The 18,787-nt window shown below is 34.6% G+C and overlaps 1 protein-coding gene and 1 non-coding gene across 2 annotated transcripts; one reads left to right on the top strand and one right to left on the bottom strand.

The window, feature by feature from the left end:
* The first annotated feature begins 13,736 nt into the window (after nt 1–13,736).
* Nucleotides 13,737–13,809, top strand: Trnat-ggu (transfer RNA threonine (anticodon GGU)). Its single transcript has one exon. It is a non-coding gene; the product is annotated as a tRNA-Thr (tRNA).
* Nucleotides 13,810–17,336: 3,527 nt separating this feature from the next.
* Nucleotides 17,337–18,212, bottom strand: LOC136275730 (uncharacterized). Its single transcript, XM_066085595.1, has one exon. The coding sequence runs from the start codon at nt 18,210–18,212 to the stop codon at nt 17,337–17,339; it is 876 nt and encodes a 291-aa protein (XP_065941667.1).
* Between the last annotated feature and the right edge of the window lie 575 nt (nt 18,213–18,787).

Consider the following 18,787-nt stretch of genomic DNA (forward strand, 5'->3'; position numbering starts at 1 on the left):
ACTTACTCACTGTAATGCTGATTTGATCAGAGTTCTTAGTATTGTTGCTCAAGTGAGTGATGTGGCCCTTAGCCTCTTGTTAAAAATTTGGTGTAATATTTCATTATTCTTTTCTATTTTGTGGAAAGGAATAATAAATGTTTAAATGTATTATTTATTTAATCATTTTTTGCCTAATTTATCCCTATTTTCTACATTTTATTTTCTTTATATAGTATATTACTATGATGTATTATGTTTCTCATAATGAAACATTTTAACATGTTTAATAAATAGCAAGTTTCATTAATACCTTTGCATGTGACTGTTCACAAGATTCAGATTGTTCTGGTTTTTGGTTAAAGAGGTATAGCACACTTAATATAAGATTTGGCCTCAAATATAGCCTTTTGCATACATCAAACATTTTCAATATTATACAATATTTAGTTTAAATATGTTCAAAGAAACGCAAATAACACAATCACTATGCTCTAAGAGTCTTAATTATCTTACACGGCATCATTAAAATATTCCTGTTTTGTTGGGGATATAGAGGAAAGTAGTTAGTATACGATAAAAAATTGGATATTTGAATATTTGAATCACTCTAAACCAAAGACATCTGATTAAAATTACATGTATGTTTTACAGGTTTTATAGTACACGTTTAGATTGAATTAGTTTTGGTTTAATGTGGTCTTCGTACTGAAAATTAGACAAATATTTCAATTAGTGTCTTTTCTATTCCAATCATGTATATAGCCATATATATTGAAAATGCATCTGCTGAAAATGTTAGATGCGTGGCCTGGTGGTAACGCAGAGGTCTTTTTAATTTTATGGTCGCTGGATTGAATCCACTAAGTAGTAATCTTTTTTCACTTAAATTGAAACATGAACAGAATAGAGAGGTTAAGTTACATGTATCTATTCTTCTGGGTTTTTTTTTTAATTATCATGTTTAATTCAGACTGAGTATGAGCACACCCAATATATATATAAAAAAAATATAGATCTCTTCATTAACCCTATACATGTTCTCTATTTACACTTAGATCCATTGCATTTGGCTTGAACCTATCACTGTTCAGAATACTAAAACTACTGTTATATACAGAGTTTCCCGAATTTATGACAAATCAGTTGTTACAGAGGTGTCCTCCCACTTAGCTAACATTCTGACACCATTATAAAATCAGTACAGTGTATCCCAGTTTCTGAAAATTATATTACGACAGCTAGGTACCTGAAGCTATTTTTAGTAACAGGTACTTTATGTCCAAACACAGGTGTAGGCGAAATAATGAGAAAAAGGTGCTATACCTCTTTTTGTTGAAGCCAAGGTTTTGGTTCTCAATTATTTTAAGGAGCAGTGAATCTTACAGTTATTTGAGCCATACATTTATAGAATGCCCTTATCATCAAAGTTGATATCAAAATCTGCTTTTGAATAATCACCCATTTTCTCTTCACTTAAATTCCTCATTAATATTTGTAGCAGACTTCATGTATTTTGTTTAAGAGTTTCTATTTTTTACATTAAATCTACAGTATAATTAGAGGTGTTCCAAATAAATAGAAAGAAGATGGGGGAATAAGATGGCGCAAATGCCCATTCGGTTTAGTAGTAAAATACAATTTTGAATTTATTTTTCCCCAATTAAATCTATTCAAATATATTATAATACAAGTTTACAAAAGCAAAGTTTCTAACTATTGTCAGTTTTAATACATTTAACAAAATATAAGGGGAAAAAAAATTATCGAACATAAAAACCCTAGGAATATAAGGATAGCTTATGTCAGGTACTCTAACCACTGAGCCATTTCAGACACAACAAAGTGGGCTTTTTAAATATTATGTGTGACTTTGGACACGAACTACCGGACTTGTATTATTTTTTCAAAACATTCAATTGTGATACAAAATGATATTTTTAATGTATAGTGGGTCATCTCTCCACATTTTTGTTCATTGAAATCGGTTTGCTTTCAAATAGACCTTTAGTTAATTAGACTTTGAAAAAAATATGGAGCACAGACCCACTCTATAAAAGAAAATGCCTTAAAGTTCTAAAAAATGACAGTATTTGCAGGTTTTGATACGTATACGCCTGTTTGAGTCAACATATTCCAAGTATTGAACATACCTACAGGTTAAAAACCAATGATTCGTTAAATATATACTGTTTTTAATGATTTAAAAAATAACCCATCAAATTTATTGACCCTTTAATTTTTTAGTAGCCTGTCCCACCGTGTATGGGCATTTTACACGCCTTATCCACCCATCTTCGTGTATGTAGGCCCTAGCATGTATTTGCGTTTACCTAATAGGGTGTGTCTTACATGAGATTGAACATTGCAAATTTTCTTTGCAAACATGAAGGGAAATATACTCTTAATGTAAATATTAATGTGTAAATGTTGTGAATGTTGTGATCCTCTCTGTTGACAATGTTAATAGCCAAGAGAACTAACATGTAACTTTTTTTATCCTCTAAGTGGATTGTAGAAATAGCTTCACATATTTTTTATGTGTCACTGTTATGATCCTCTAAGTGGATAGTACCAATAATGTAAGATATTAAGTGAATTAACAGTTTAGGTTACTAATGTAAAGTTCTTGTTATCCTCTCAATAGCTTAGGATATTAATATGTTAATTATTGTTAAACTCTGAGGGAACAGTTTAAAAAGCCAAGGAAACTTACAATGTGTATAAAATGTGGTGATTCTTCAGTTATTGCAGCAAAAGCAAAGGATACTATTGTGTAACTTTTGTCAACCTCCATGTGGACTTTATTAAAAGCTAAGGTTCTAATGTAGTGATGTGATCTTTTCAGTAGACAGCATTTTAAAAAGACCTTGGAACACTTATTATACCCCTGCAAACAAAGTTTAGGGGGGTATATTGGTTTCACCCTTTCCGTCTGTCTGTAGACGCAACTTTGTCCCCCCTATAGAATTTTTTACTACTGCATGGAACAGTCTGGAAATTTGTACATATGTTGATCACCATCTGAAGATGTGCACCTGCAATTTTTTTAAGATCAGACAAGATCTAATGATTTTATGTCTTTATGTCTTAAATAAATTGATTTTTTATAAGTACTCTATCAACTGACAATGCAACATTTTTGTTTGTCAATGATAAATTCTTAGGAGCTAATAAGCACATCAAAGACAAGTGTGGCTGAATTCATTTGTCCCAAGGGGGCCATTATCTGAGCCATGGTTTAGATGGAGCATATGTTTAGGGAAATTTCTGATATGAAGTTCCATTGTACCACAGGAGAAAGTGTCAAGACTTTTATTAGAAAGATATTCAAAATTTTATCAACAGAAGAGCATTGCTTGGCTACCGGTATTTCCATTTACTGCAAAGGGAGGGGTTATTGTCATTTTGTTCATTTTTCGTTAAAACAATTAAATTAAAAAAAATATCACCAGACACATAAATTTGTAAATGTATTACTGTTATATGTATTTAAAGTGAAATTCTGACAATTTTGATTTTAATTTTTCTTTGTTAACTTTTTTTTTTACAGTTTTAGAATTTTTTTTATTTTTATGTGTTCCAAACCTTTATTATTCAATTCAATTATTTGTCCCCATTTGAAATTAGCCTTGCGGGGGTATTAGTCCCATTAGGACAGTTCTAGTGTGTAACTGTTGTGATTTTCCTAGTAGTATTGTCACCCAAGTGTACTAATGTAGTGACTGTTGTGATCCTCTTTTTGGGCTTTGCATATTTAAATACCCGGTAGCTTAGATTACTTATGTATAACTGATGTGATCCTCACAGTAAACTGTATATAGCCTTTGGTACTTATGTACTGGTATATCTGTTGTAATCCTCTCAGTAGATTGTATCAAGATCATAAGGTACTAATGTTAAACTGTTGTGATCTCATCAGTAGATTTTATCAATTGTCTAGATTACTAAGGTGTAACTGTTTTGATTCTCTCAGTGGACTCTATCAGCAGCCTAGGGTACTAATGTTTAACTGTTCTAGTCCTGTCAGTATGTATCAATATGCATGTATTATGTGTATGTCCTATCAATGAACCCTTTTAATAGCTGACGTTTTCTTGAATAGAGTCTATAGATAGCCTTTGGTAAGAACATATAATAAATATGTATAACTGTTGTGATCCTCCCAGTAATTTTTGTATCAATACCCTAAGGTGCTTGTGTGTGCTGTGATCCCCTCAGTGGACTCTGAATCTTTAAGACGACTAATGTATTACTATTGTGATCCTCTCCTTAGACTCTATCAATCCCTTAGGGTACTAATGAATTCATGTACTGATCCCCTAAGTGGAATCTCTCAACAGTTTAGGGTAATTCTGAGCCCCTACTCCAATATCAATGAAAATCAGAGGGGAGGGGGAGGTTTCGATATATCGTGGCCATACTATTTTGAGCCCCCTCTTCAAAGGGAATTGGAAATAGGAGAAGGTTACAATATATCACAACCATTATATTTCAAACCCCCTCTCCAATAGAAATGAAAATTAGAGGGTGGTTTAATATATCGTGACCATTATATATTGAAACCCCTCTCTTACAGCAATGAAAATCAAAGGCGGATTCAATATATCGCGGCCATACTATTTTGAATCCGCTCTTAACTGAAGGAATTTGAATTAGGATGGAGATTCAATATTTCGCAGCCATAGTATTTTAAACACCTCCCCACTGGCAATTTGAAATGGGTGGAAGAGGGGTGTCAATATATCACAGTCATAACCTTTTGAACCCCCTATCCAAAAGGAAATGTGAACCAGAGGCGTGTTCAGTATACTGAGGCATGTATTGAACCAGGGGTTTAGTATCCAGAATGGGAGTTCAATATTTCGAAAAGTTGGATTCTATATTTCTCTGTATCAAAATATTATATGACACTGGCTCTCGTGCTTTTTCCCCTATTAATGTATAGAATTTGTGAAGGAAAAAAATTCTGTATCTGTTTTCAGCTAGATAATAACAATTGTTACAAAAGCGACACACTTTTAGTGAACACCCATATTTTAAATAACTTTCATTCCAGAGTAGACTTAAATCTGAAAAGTCTCACATAGCAACCAGGCAGGACGGTTGTTCATAGAAGTAACCAGAAAAATATATCCTCTATGGTCTACTGTGTCTGAAATTGTGTGCTCAGCATTTTCATTGCGAGACAGCCACAACAAATAAAGCAGCCTGTACGACAGTAAAATGACATAAAGCATTGTTTAAAACGTGTCCCATCAGTTTTATCCTGCTGTCAGCTAACATGTTCTTTCAATTATATTCATATTCTTTGGTGCAATAATGAATTTCCACAAATAGACTAAATCAGTAACGAAAATTTTTACAAACACAGAAGTTATAACAGTTCGAGCTATAATTTCTCTGCCCTCAGGTTCTAACTATTATTTTTTCATATTATTATCTCCAAAATTGTTTGATAGATATCAGTGTTTGTCAGAGGAATATGTAGTCCAAAACATTGCAAAACATCTTTTTAGAGCTGGTTATCAAGTCAGCAGTCACATCATCAAATATTTAAAATATGAGCTTTTATTCAGCATACAGCATACTTCCGTTGAAATATATTTGCTTTTGATTTGACTTATTTTGTGAGCAGTCGGTTTTTTTTAGCGCAGTTTGGGATTTTACCGATCAAGCTCGGAAACATCAAGGACCCCTTCCATGGGTTTCGAAATTTATAGGATTATCTACTAGTTCTATACCACTACCACTGTGAAAATATGATGATGTACTCATCAAGTTTTTAAGATTTGATTCACTACCTTTAGAACATTTTTTATTTTCTTGTTATTTCTATTCGAGAAAATCTAATGGAAGTCCTGGGTCTGGTATTTTCAGGATCATCTACTTGTTGTATATCACTACCACTGTGAAAATAAATAGTGCTATAGAATTAAACAAAGAAATGGTAACTCTTGTTCTGGTGAGCGGTGTGGCCCATAGGTCTTTTGTTAGGGTCATCTACCAGTGACTTAGTACTACCACTTTGAATATTTGGTTGTGCGGTCATCTCTATTTTTTTAAATTCAGACTCATACTCATAAAACAAAATTCATTATAATTGGATTTTATACAAAAAGATCGGAAACATCGAGGTCCTCTTCCTTAGGGGGTGAAATATTAGGGTCATCTACTAGTGGTATACCACTACCATTGTGAAAATATTGTGATACATGTACATGTATGGTCATATCTAGTATTTTAGACTAGAGCCTCTACATTTAGACCACTATTCAATTTTATGAGATTTTACAGATCAAGCTCGGAAACATCGAGGACCCCTTTAATGGGCACTGAGGTTTTCAGAATCACCCACAAGCTGTATACCACTAACACTGTTAATATATGATGTTGTGTTCATCTAGTTTTCGAGATAACTTTCCCTACTTATAGCACATTTTCATTTTCTCGTTATTTTACACATAAAAATATTATAACAAATTAAAAATATCCCGGGGGCTATCCAGGGGTCTGATATTTTCAGGGGCATCTATTATTTGTATACCACTACTACTGTGACTATATGATGATGAAGTTATATCTAGTATTAAATTCATTTTATACTTTTAGAACAATATTTTATTTACAGGATTGTACACAATGGGCTTGGGGACATACGTTGCCTTATCTCATATTTTGAACTGTACAAATGCTCGATAAATATTAGTGTATTCGATAAGAATTCGAAGTCCAAAGCAATGCAAAGCATTTTTAAGAGTTAATTATCAAGTCAACAGTCACATCTTTGAATGTTTATAATTTCACGTTTGTTTAACATACTTCCGTTGAAACATCTATGCTTATAATTAACTTGATCTGTGAGTGACTTAAAAAGGGCACTTGAATCTGTCTTAAACTAGATCGAAAAATATCATAGGGATGCGTCTACCTATTAGATAACAGTCTTATTTGAAAGTAAAACTCTCTATGAAATGCGTGTAATGAAACAATGACAATAACAAACTGTCAACCATCTCAAAAATCCATAAAACGACATATAAATTCAAAGCAGAGCAACACGGACTTAAAAAAAGATAGAGGTAGGATCAGGTGCCATGAAGGAGTGAGCATCCTCTGCTGACCAGTCATACCCGACGTGTACTTTTTGTCGTAATCGGGGAAAAAACAGAAATTTCCGTAGACAATTAGGTGATGAATGTCTAACAATTCGTATGAAAAACTTCAGTCAGCAAGCGACCCAGTGTAAGATTGTATCTGCTGACAAAGCCGTTGTATCGACCATAGAACTTACGAAAAGATGACTTCAAACGAGACTGTTGATAGTCCTACTTTATCAACTTGTTCGTCAGTAGCTTCCCTCACCTTAGAAACTGTTCATACGAAGAGCATGCCCTTGCGTATCGAATTAACTGAGAGGCAAAACACCATATGCAGGTGATGAGGTTATATTGCTACATAAGTAAGGAAAGTTGACCATAGAAAAATTGAAGTCATCCCGTTTATCATAAAGTTTTGTTGATAGGTTACCACCAATGTCCATTTCCAGTAAAATATCCTAATATGAAACAGATGACGCAGACTCAGTGGTATCTTTTATTTCAAGTTCGCTGGGATATATCGAGTCGACGTAAGTATGGAAATAACAATTGTTAATTGATAATACGTCGTCAATTTACCTGAATGTTGAGTTGAAGACCACAACGAGTTCTTTATTTTTTCACGTGCAAGTTTTTGAATAAATTCTGCTTCATATGAATACAAAAATAGGTTTGCTAACAATAGGGCACAATTAGTATCCATGTAAATTCCAGCAGACTTTTGGAAGACTTGAATTCAAAAAAACACAAATGTTGTCTATCAGAAACTTGGGCATCTTTTTAATGTCAACTTCAGAGTACATGTACTTGTGTGTGCAATCAGAATGGTTTTTAACAAAATAAGTTTTTAGATTTATAATGACAAGGTACAATGTATTTTTACGAATTCCACTTTTATTGAAGAAACAATTGTCGATGATATCAAAAAGCCTAGAATTTAATTTGTCATGGGGAATGGTTGTATAAAGCCTTGAAAAATATGGATGCTATTGATTTTGGTAAGATTTTGTGACCTCAAAGTTTCTAATAATTCTGTAGAGTTTTTTACTTTTCACATTTGATTCACACCATCTCTAGAGTATATTGTTGTACAGTACTTAAATGAGTGTTTCTGCCCTTGCGCTTGTAATGCTTGTTAATGCTATGGAACCTGTAAAGGGAACAGATTAAAAATTATTCTGATCTGGTTTCAGCTAAAAACAACAATTGTTACCAAAGCGCCGCGCTTCGAATTTACACTCTTATTTCAAATACAAATGTAGCTTATATTTTAGTAGAGGCTTAAACTAACAATTGTCATGTATTGCATCAAATCTGGGCTATTGTTCATAGAACCAACATAAAGTATATCATTAAGGTACTACTGTGTGGGAATTTTGTTTGCCTGTGGCATTGTCATAGCGATGTTGCCTCAACAAGTAAAACAGCCTGCAAGTCCGGGATTCTACATATAATTGACGTCTGCAAAACAGTGAAAAAAACACACTTTACAATATGTTAAAATTTTATCCTTCTGTCAGCTGTCATGTTCTTTCTTAAAATTATTAATAAATTATGAAAACGATTTATAGAAATTAGTGTCGCCTTGACAGTTAGGAAGTTAAAGACTTTTGAAATCATATTTGAAGAGCTGGTTATCAAGTCAACGGTCACAAATATTTAAAATTTGAGGTTGTATTCAACATACAACATACTTCCGTAGAAATTTATCTGTTCTTATGATTGACTTGAGTTGTGAGTGACATAAAAAGGGCAAATGAATTTAACTTTACTAAGATTGAAAAATATTGTAAGGATGCGCTTAGCCATTGTATAACAGTTTTATTTGACGTTAAGACACTCAATGAAATGCTTCTTATAAGTGTTCCTCCTCGTGCATGTTTTCCCCGTTAAAGCATAGAATCTGTAAAGGGAACACATTAAATGTTCTGGTCTGGTTTCAGCTAGATAACAACAATTGTTACGAAAGCACCGCGCTTCCAGTGTACACCGTTATTTCGAATTATTTATATTTTAGTGTAGGATTAATTTTATATTTGTTTTGTATTGCATCAAATCTGACCTCAACGAGAAAAAACAGCCTGCAAGACCGGGATTGTACATACTACAGACGCCTGCAAGACGGTCAATAAACACACTTTACAACATGATATGAAATATTGTAAAAAACATGTTGCATTAATTTTATCCTACTGTCAGCTGACGTGGTTGTTAAACTATGTTCATAATTCGTGGTTTAATTGTATAATATCCACATATAGACTCAACTAGTATCAAAAACATCTTAGAGACTCGGAAGCTTCAACAGTGTGAGTTATGATGATTCTCCGCTCATGCAGGTTCAAACTTTTTTTTTTTAGTTGGAATTATAAAAATGATTGATAAAAATTAGTGCCTCCTTTACGTTTGGAAAATTAAAAGGCTTTTGAAAAAAAGTCAACGGTCACATCATCAAATATTTAAAATTTGAGGTTGTATTCAACATACAACATACATCCGTTGAATATTAATGTGTTCACATAATTAACATGATTTGTAAGTGACTTAAAAAGGACACATGAGTTTGACTTTATTAAGATTGGAAACTATTGTAAGGATGTGCTTGGCCATTGGATAACAGTATTAGTTAAAGGTTGAGACACTTAATGAAATGCGTCTAATAAGTGTTTTCGCTTTTGAGCATGATTTGACCTTTTAATGCATGGAATCTGTAAACGGAACAAATTAAAAGTTCTGATCTGGTTTCAGCTAGATAACAACAATTGTTACAAAAACGCTGAACCTCGATTGTACACCGTTATTCCGAATTCCTTATATTTTTGTGTAGGATTAAACTAATAATTGTCTTGTATTGCATCAAATGTGGGCTATTGTTTATGAAACCAACATTAAGTATTAATACCATAACAGCGCTACTGTGTTGGAAATTTGTTTGCATGGGCATTTTAGAGCGATTTGGTCTCAACGAGAAAAACAGCTTGCAAGTCCGGGATTGTACATACTACAGACGCCTGCAAGACGGTGAAAAAACACACTTTACAACATGATATGAAATATTGTGGAAAACACGTTGCATTAATTGTATCCTACTGTCAGCTGCCTTGTTTGTTAAACTATGTTCATAAGTCGTGGTTCAATCGTATAATATCCACAAATAGACTCAACCAGTATCAAAAACATCTCTGATCTGGTTTCAACTAGATAACAACAATTGTTACAAAAACCCTGAACCTCGATTGTACACCGTAATTCCGAATTACTTCTATTTTTGTGTAGGATTAAACTAATAATTGTCCTGTATTGCATCAAATGTGGGCTATTGTTTATGGAACCAATTTAAAGTATACCATAGGAGCGGTACTTTTTTTTGAAATGTGTTTGCATGTCGCATTTTATAGCGATTTGGCCTCAACGAGAAAAACAGCCTGCAAGTCCGGGATTGTACATACTACAGACGGTGAATAAACACACTTTACAACATGATATAAAATATTGTGAAAAACATGTTGCATTAGTTTTATCCAACTATTAGCTGAAGTGTTTGTTAAAGTATGTTTGTGGTTCAGTTGTATAATATCCACAAATAGACTCAACCAGTATCAAAACATCTTATAGACTTGGAAGCTTCAACAGTTTGAGTTATGATGACTCTCCGCTGATGCAGGTTCAAACTATTTTTTATTTTTTTTAGTTGGAATGATAAAAATGATTGATAAAAATTAGTGCCTCCTTTACAGTTGGGAAGTTAAAAGGCTTTTGAGAACAAGTCAACTGTCACATCATCCAATATTTAAAATTTGAGGTTGTATTCAACATACAACATGCGTCCGTTGAAAATTAATGTGTTCACATAATTAACATGATTTGTAAGTAACTTAAAAAGGGCACACGCATTTGACTTTACTATGAGTGGAAAATATTGCAAGGATGCGCTTGGCCACTGCATAACAGTATTAGTTGAAGGTAAGACGCTTAATGAAATGCGTCTAATAAGTGTTTTTGCTTTTGAGCATGATTTGGCCTTTAATGCATGGAATCTGTAAACGGAACACACAAAAAGTTTTGATCTGGTTTCAGCTAGATAGCAACAATTGTTACAAAAATGCAGAACCTCGATTGTACACCGTTAATCCAAATTCCTTATATTTTTGTGTAGGATTAAATTATTAATTGTCCTGTATTGCACCAAATGTGGGCTATCGTTTATGGAACCAGTCTAAAGTATACCATAGGAGCGCTTCTGTGTTTGAAATTTGTTTGCATGTGGCATTTTATAGCGATTTGGCCTCAACGAGAAAAACAGCCTGCAAGTCCGGGATTGTACATACTACAGACGCCTGCAAGACGGCGAATAAACACACTTTACAAGATGATATGAAATATTGTGAAAAACATGTTTTATTAATTTTTTCCTACTGTCAGCTAACGTGTTTGTTAAACTATGTTAGTAGTTCAATTGTATAATATCCACAAATAGACTCAACCAGTATCAAAACATCTTATAGACTCGGAATCTTCAACAGTTTGAGTTATGATGACTTTTATTTTTTTAGTTGAAATGATAAAAATGATTGATTAAAATTAGTGCCTCTTTTACAGTTTTTTGAGAACAAGTCAACTGTCACATAATCAAATATTTAAAATTTGAGGTTGTATTCAATATACAACATGCGTCCGTTGAATATTAATTAACATGGTTTGTAAGTGACCTAAAAAGGGCACATTAATTTGACTTTAATGAGATTGGAAAATATTGTAAGGATGCGCTTGGCCATTGGATAACAGTATTAGTTGAAGGTAAGACACTTAAGAGCATGTCTACGAGAGAACCATGCAAATATGGAAAAAAGCTGTGGCAGCAAGTCTCAAGAATGAACAGAATTTTATCATAGATTTAAAGGATACCCATCTAGAGTCAGGTATATGATGTTTGTTTTTGCACTGGATGTTTTTATTTATAGTAACGGCCAGTATTGCATTCTGGTTGATTTGCCTCTAATACCAGAAAAGTTAAGAGAAAAAGTGTCAAATTCAGTAATTAATTACAACATGAATAAACAATGTTTGAAAAAAATAAAATATATTCTTAAAGAGGAAGTTCAAACCTTTAACCTTTGCATATTTATTTTCATATTTCTAATTACACCATGAAGTCCCAAGGGTGTAAATGTTGGCAGGATGACAAGAAATGATAATTATACATTTTTGTTAATTTTTCAGAAAGAATTTCTCAGAAAATGGCGCATTATTTTTAGAAATTTTGAGTTAATAAGAAACTGTCTGATGTATTGTTAAAAATATATAAAATCCATCCTTGGACTCTCAAGGACTAAAAAGTAATAAATTAACAAAACCATCCCAATTTCAAATAAAATAAAAATTTGTTGGTTTTTAAAATTTTATTTTACAAGCGATTTTAATCCACTGAAGTCAAAATTTGTAATTTAACATGAAAGAGACACCTTATTTTGCTTTTAATTAAAAAAAAAATAGTTATTATCATTGTTTCTAATAGAATTGTTATTCATTACATGACTTGTGCATTTCATTACTACTGTTAGAATTGTCTCCCCTGTTGCGCTCTTCTGTAGAGAAGGTAAACTATTTAGAATGTTGACAAAACTATACAAGTTCAAGTTCAGGCAAAGTATTGAGAAATGCTGTGAGTGTAACTGTTGTTAATATATATTATGATATTGAATGATTTTAATTGCACAAAAATTGCTCCATCTTGTTAGTGTTAATTACTATATCACATATTGAAGTTTGATGGCAACTTGTATCTATAGACTGTAGCAGTTTTTCTCCTCTTGGAAAAAATTAAAGTGTGTACCTTTTCTTAAAATTGAAATATAGTTGTAAAGGAAAAAAAGAGGTGTTAGATTACCCCGGAGATCTCAACATGCGAAAACCCAATAAATATTAACATAAACTATAAAAAAAGTTATCCCAAATATTAATAAAGACATCATAACTTGTTTTTGAGGGATTGTTATTTGGGATGTTATTTAATCATAACCCATCATAAGAGGACCTGGTCCCAGAATTATGAAGCAGTCTTAGAAAAAAGTCAAAATTTTTACACTCTTATTGTCTTGTGATTAAAAAAATTGAAAAAATGAAATGCTAATAAAATAAGTCTCTATATTATATTATGCTGATATTTACAAATTTTAAGCGTAATTTATGATGTATTATATTTTTATTAACGATTTTTTTAGGTTTTATATTGGGTCCATCCACCCCTCAAACAATAAAAGTTCAATCCTTTATACTGTCGGACCAAAATAATTACCCAATCTACCTTATTCTATAATTATTTGATGTGATAGACATTCATTGGCAATGGGTTCCACACCACTTCCACATTTTAAAATCGTCTGTTAATTTCAACAAATATATGTGTCACAGGTGGTGAAAAGTCAAGTCTCAACCGGGACTCGAACCCAGGTTCGAGTCCCGGTTGAGACTTGACTGTTCACCACCTGTGACATTTGGCGGCCAACTTACAAAACCTACGGTCACTCCCTAGGAACATGTTTCACAACATTTCAGTCACTCGTTGAGTTCTACTCGTAAATTCGAGGACGAATTTCTACCAAGAGGGGGAGTATGTCACCAGGTTCACAGGTGTGTTAATGTCAGTCAATGCATCGGGTCTCAATAGCTCAGTGGTTAGAGCGCTGGCACGGTACGCCAGAGGCCCTGGGTTCGAGTCCCGTTTGAGACATGACTTTTCACCACCTGTGACATAGTTTAATTATTTTTTTTTCCATTTAGGTGATCTTTTTGGTTTTTGTTTTTGTTGTTTGCTTGTTTTGGGATTTTTTTTTTGGGGGGGGGGGGGCTTTGAAATTTGGTCCTATTTCCTGAATTAAAAGATCACTAGTTCAAGTATAAAAAAATGAAAAGATCAATACGTGTATCACTATGTTTATCGAATTAGAGAGAGAGAGAGAGAGAGAGAGAGAGAGAGAGAGAGAGAGATGTTAAAGTCAAGGGAGTCCTATAAGGCTTTGATAAAACATAACGATGGCGTCAGTTCCATGCTTGTTTAATTGTGTGTGCCTTCACATAAATTGATGACATCATACACATGAATATAATAGGGGTCGTTTCAAAACATACAAATGATACATATTCCCTCTTGAGAAATTGAGTCAAATTAGCTATAATATGATATTGAAACATGTGAAACCTTGCATTGACTATTCTTAGGCTAAGACATTAAATTCTGTTGTAGATTATGATTTGGGATGTTACAATGTAATGGAACATAGTACATTAACAGTTTTGTTTTGTTTTCCCAACATAAACAAATTACAACACTGAAACTATAATATAACAATGCACTATAAATTGCCTGTGCAATGTAACCAACTAGCATTAAAAAAAACCCAAAACCCCCCCAAAAACAAACCTAAACAAAACAGTACAGCTTATCAAAAATTTACCACAAATGACATAGATATTCATGTCCTTCCTCTCATACCCCATTTTCATGATACTGATCTTACCCACAAACAGCAAATTAAATCTCTTCAATTAATCTCTGTGGTTTCTTAACTGACCTACCAGACCTTGTGGTCCCTGACATATTTTGGGTTGGTACATGATTAGTACTAATAGACATATCATGACTAAGTGATGGAGTATTTCCATCATCACATGGATTATGACTAGAATGATCAACGTAATTATTGTTATGACAATCATATTGTTCATATGGTGTAAACTGTTCATTTGATTGCAAAATATGTCTACGATTTTTGCGGTACATATGTCCATTTTCAGTTTGAACCAAGTATGATCTCGGAGCCACTTGGTCTAGCACCTTGCAACAGTTACCCCAATTACTGTCATTATGATTCCGAAGTCGGACAGTCTGTCCTGGACTCAACGGCGATAGTTCTTTCGTGTTTCTGTCATGATACTGTTTTTGTTTGAGTTTCTGTTGTATCTTTGCTCGTTCATAAGACTCGGTGAAATGGTTACCCCGGCAACTATCAGCCATTGGTAAGTTCAACGCAGTTTACGTCCATTGTTCAGTATTTCGGCTGGTGATTGTCCATCGAGTATAGGAGTTGCACGGTAAATGAGTAGACTCATGTGGAAATCTGATCCATCATCCGCATATTTTTCCAATACGCCTTTTACAATACCTACGGTTTTCTCGACTAACCCATTCGATTTTGGGTATAATGAACTGGATGTATGATGCTGAAAATCATACGACTTTGCAAATTCACTGAATTCAGCTGATTTGAATTGTGGCCCGTTATCACTGAACACTATTTTAGGTATGCCTTGGTCTGAAAACACATATTTCATTGCATTAATGACTGATTGACTTGACACATTGTGCAAACGACACACCTCTGAATAATTGGAGTAGTAATCACATAACACAAGATAATTTTTTCCATTGAATACACACAAATCTGCCCCCACTTTTTCCCATGGATAATTGCATAGATCATGTGGTTTAAGTGGTTCAGACGGTTGTTTTGGACGGAATTTGATACATGTTGAACATGAATTCACCATTTCCTCCATTTGTGCATATATTCCCGGCCAATACACCACTTGTTTGGCTCGATTTCGACATTTTTCGATACCACGGTGACCTGTGTGGATTTTGGTAAGCATCTCCTTTCGCAATGTGACAGGAATGACAATGCGGTCTGTTTTCATGATGATTCCATCGCATAAACTCAACTCTGTCCGTATATTCCAGTATTCTGATATTTCCTAAGGGCATTCAGTGCGTGTTTCTGGAAATCCTGTTACAATTACTTCTGCTAGTAACTGCAATTTCGGGTCATTTTGAGTTTCCTCACGAATCATCTGTAACTTACGATCTTTTATGGGTAGGCTCTTAATGACAGAGTCTACATACACTTTGAGATCCTCCTCCTGTGCTGATTTGGTCAGTTTCGTGGACATATCCGTTCCTCTGGACAACGCATCAGCGGTATGCATACATTTTCCTGGCGTGTAGCCAATACGCAGATCGTATTTCTGTACCCTCAGCAGCAGTCTTTGTAATCGTAGTGGACAGTCATTCAGAGACTTCTTAAAGATGCTCACAAGGGGTTTATGATCGGTCTCCACTTCTACAACCTGTCCAAATATGTATTGGTGGAAGTGTTCGCATGCAAATGATATGGCTAGCATTTTTTTTTCGATTTGAGCATATCTTGTTTCAGCGTCTGACATAACTCGCGAAGCATAAGCCACTGGCATCCACTCGTTGTCATGCCTCTGTAAAAGCACTGCTCCAAGTCCAAAACTAGAGGCATCTGAAGAGATTTTAATCTCTTTGTTCGGGTCAAAGAATTTAAGTATTGGTGTACTTGTTAATATGGCCTTTAGCTCCTCAAATGATTTTTGTTCAACTGCAGCCCACTGAAATTGGTTTTTTTCCATTGTAACATTTCGCAAAACTTGTGTTTTCGACGACAAGTCTGGAACATATCTTGCCTGGTAATTTGACATGCCTAAAAAGCGTTGTACATCTTTCTTACTTTTTGGAGTCTCAAAGTTAGTTATGGCCTTGACCGTGGTCTCGTCTGGCTTGATTCCTTCTGCAGATATAGTGTCACCGACGAATGTAAGTTCCTTAACTCCAAATACGCATTTTTCACGATTCAGTTTGAGATTGGATTTGCGCGATGCATCAAACACCTGCTGTAGTCGTTGGTTGTGTTCTTGTAGCGTTGAACCCCATACTATAATGTCATCCATCATTGTCGTGCATCCTGGTATGTGCTCATATATCATGTGAATCGTCCTGTGATATATCTCGGGAGCTGATGTGATACCGAATGGTAGACGTAGAAATCGATACCTTCCGAATGGCGTATTGAAACAGGTAAGTTTTGAGGAGTTCTGATCCAGTTTCATTTGCCAGAATCCAGTACGAGCATCAAGTTTACTGAAATAATGAGCAGCCTTGAACTTCGCATGAATCTCATCTCTCGTTGGAAGCTGGTAATGTTCTCTCTGTATCGCTTTGTTCAACTGAATTGGATACAGACACACACGGATCTTTCCGTCTTTTTTCGGCACTATTACAATCGGACTCACCCAATCGGTATGCTCGGTTTCTTTACATATGACGCCCATATTCTCCATGCGTTTAAGTTCATCTTGGAGTTTTTCATGTAAAGCGAAAGGTATATTACGACATGGACTCACTACTGGTGTAACGGCTGAATCTATGGATATTCTATCTTCCCCCGGTAGACATCCTAATCAATCGAACAAGTCATTATTTTGATCCACAATCTGTGCAGTGGTGTCTTTAATCTTTGTACAGTTTTCTATTGTAAATGTGCGTTTTACTAGTCCTAACTTGTCGCAAGCTTTTACGCCCAAGATTGCTGTCGATGCGTCCTGAACTATCACAAAGTACACCTTAGCTGCTTTGCCCAGATGGGTCACTTCCAGAACACATGCACCTAGGACTGGAATACTATGCTTGCTGTATGACATGAGCTGTATATTCGTCTGGTGGAGTTTTGGCTTCCATCGTAGACTGTAATACTGTTTCTCCAGTAAGATGTTGACTTGGCTACCTGTATCCAATTTGTAATTAATTCCTTTGCCATTGGTGCATAGAGTTACACGCCAATCCTCTGGTTTATCCGAATGAACTGTCTCCAGAGCATCACTGAAGAACGCTTGTTCATCCTGAATATCATGAATATGTTTCTTTTTCGGCATTTTCTTTTTCATGCTATTTTGTTTGCCTTTTGATTTGCAGACTTTTGCAAAGTGATTTGCACCATTACACTTAATGCAGATATGACACATGGCGGGACAAGTTTTATGTGAGTCATCATATCCACAACGCCCACACAACTGTGCACAACTTTTACCTTTTTTAGGTACCCATACTTTTTTGTCTTTGGGTTTGGTACCGACTGCATGTACTTCTGATGAAGGGACGATACTTTTTATTTGTTCCTTTGTAGACTCTGCTGCTCTACATGTTGCAAGTGCTTTGTCCAATGTGAGGTCGACTGTACGTAGAAGCCTCTCTTTAAGTGCGTTGTCTGGTACCCCACAAATTATTCTGTCACGAATGAGCGAATCTACTAAGTCCCCAAACTCACAATTCTTTGCCATAGTTCGTAATTCCGTCACATATTGATCTATGGTCTCATCGGACCTCTGCACCCTCGTGAAGAATTTATGTCTCTCATACGTGGTATTGCGTTTTGGTGTGCAATATGCTTCAAATTTCTCGAGTATTTTTTTTAATTTATACTCATCACCATCATCAAATACAAAGGTGTTATAAACTTGAACTGCCTCTTCTCCTACTACGTGTAAGAAAATGCATGCTTTTTGCTTGTCACCTTTTTCGGACGCACCTGTAGCAGTCATATAAACATCAAACCTTTGTTTAAACTTCTTCCAATTTTCTGCCACGTTCCCCGTGAGCGAAAGTACTCCTGGTGGTTCCAGTTTATCCATTGCACACTTCTGACACTTCTGACACCATGTGTTAAAGTCAAGGGAGTCCTATACGGCTTTGATAAAACATAACGATGGCGTCGGTTCCATGTTTGTTTAATTGTGTGTGCCTTCACATAAATTGATGACATCATACACATGAATATAATAGGGGTCGTTTCAAAACATACAAATGATACAAGAGAGAGAGAGATATTGCCAATCTGTAGTAAACAATATGTAAA

The sequence above is a fragment of the Magallana gigas genome, chromosome 1 (assembly GCF_963853765.1).
Source record: "Magallana gigas chromosome 1, xbMagGiga1.1, whole genome shotgun sequence".
Classification (NCBI taxonomy): Eukaryota; Metazoa; Mollusca; class Bivalvia; order Ostreida; family Ostreidae; genus Magallana; species Magallana gigas.

Coding starts and splice junctions, on each gene's coding strand:
- LOC136275730 (XM_066085595.1), bottom strand. CDS start 18,212: ATGGCAAAGAATTGTGAGTTTGGGGACTTAGTAGATTCGCTCATTCGT.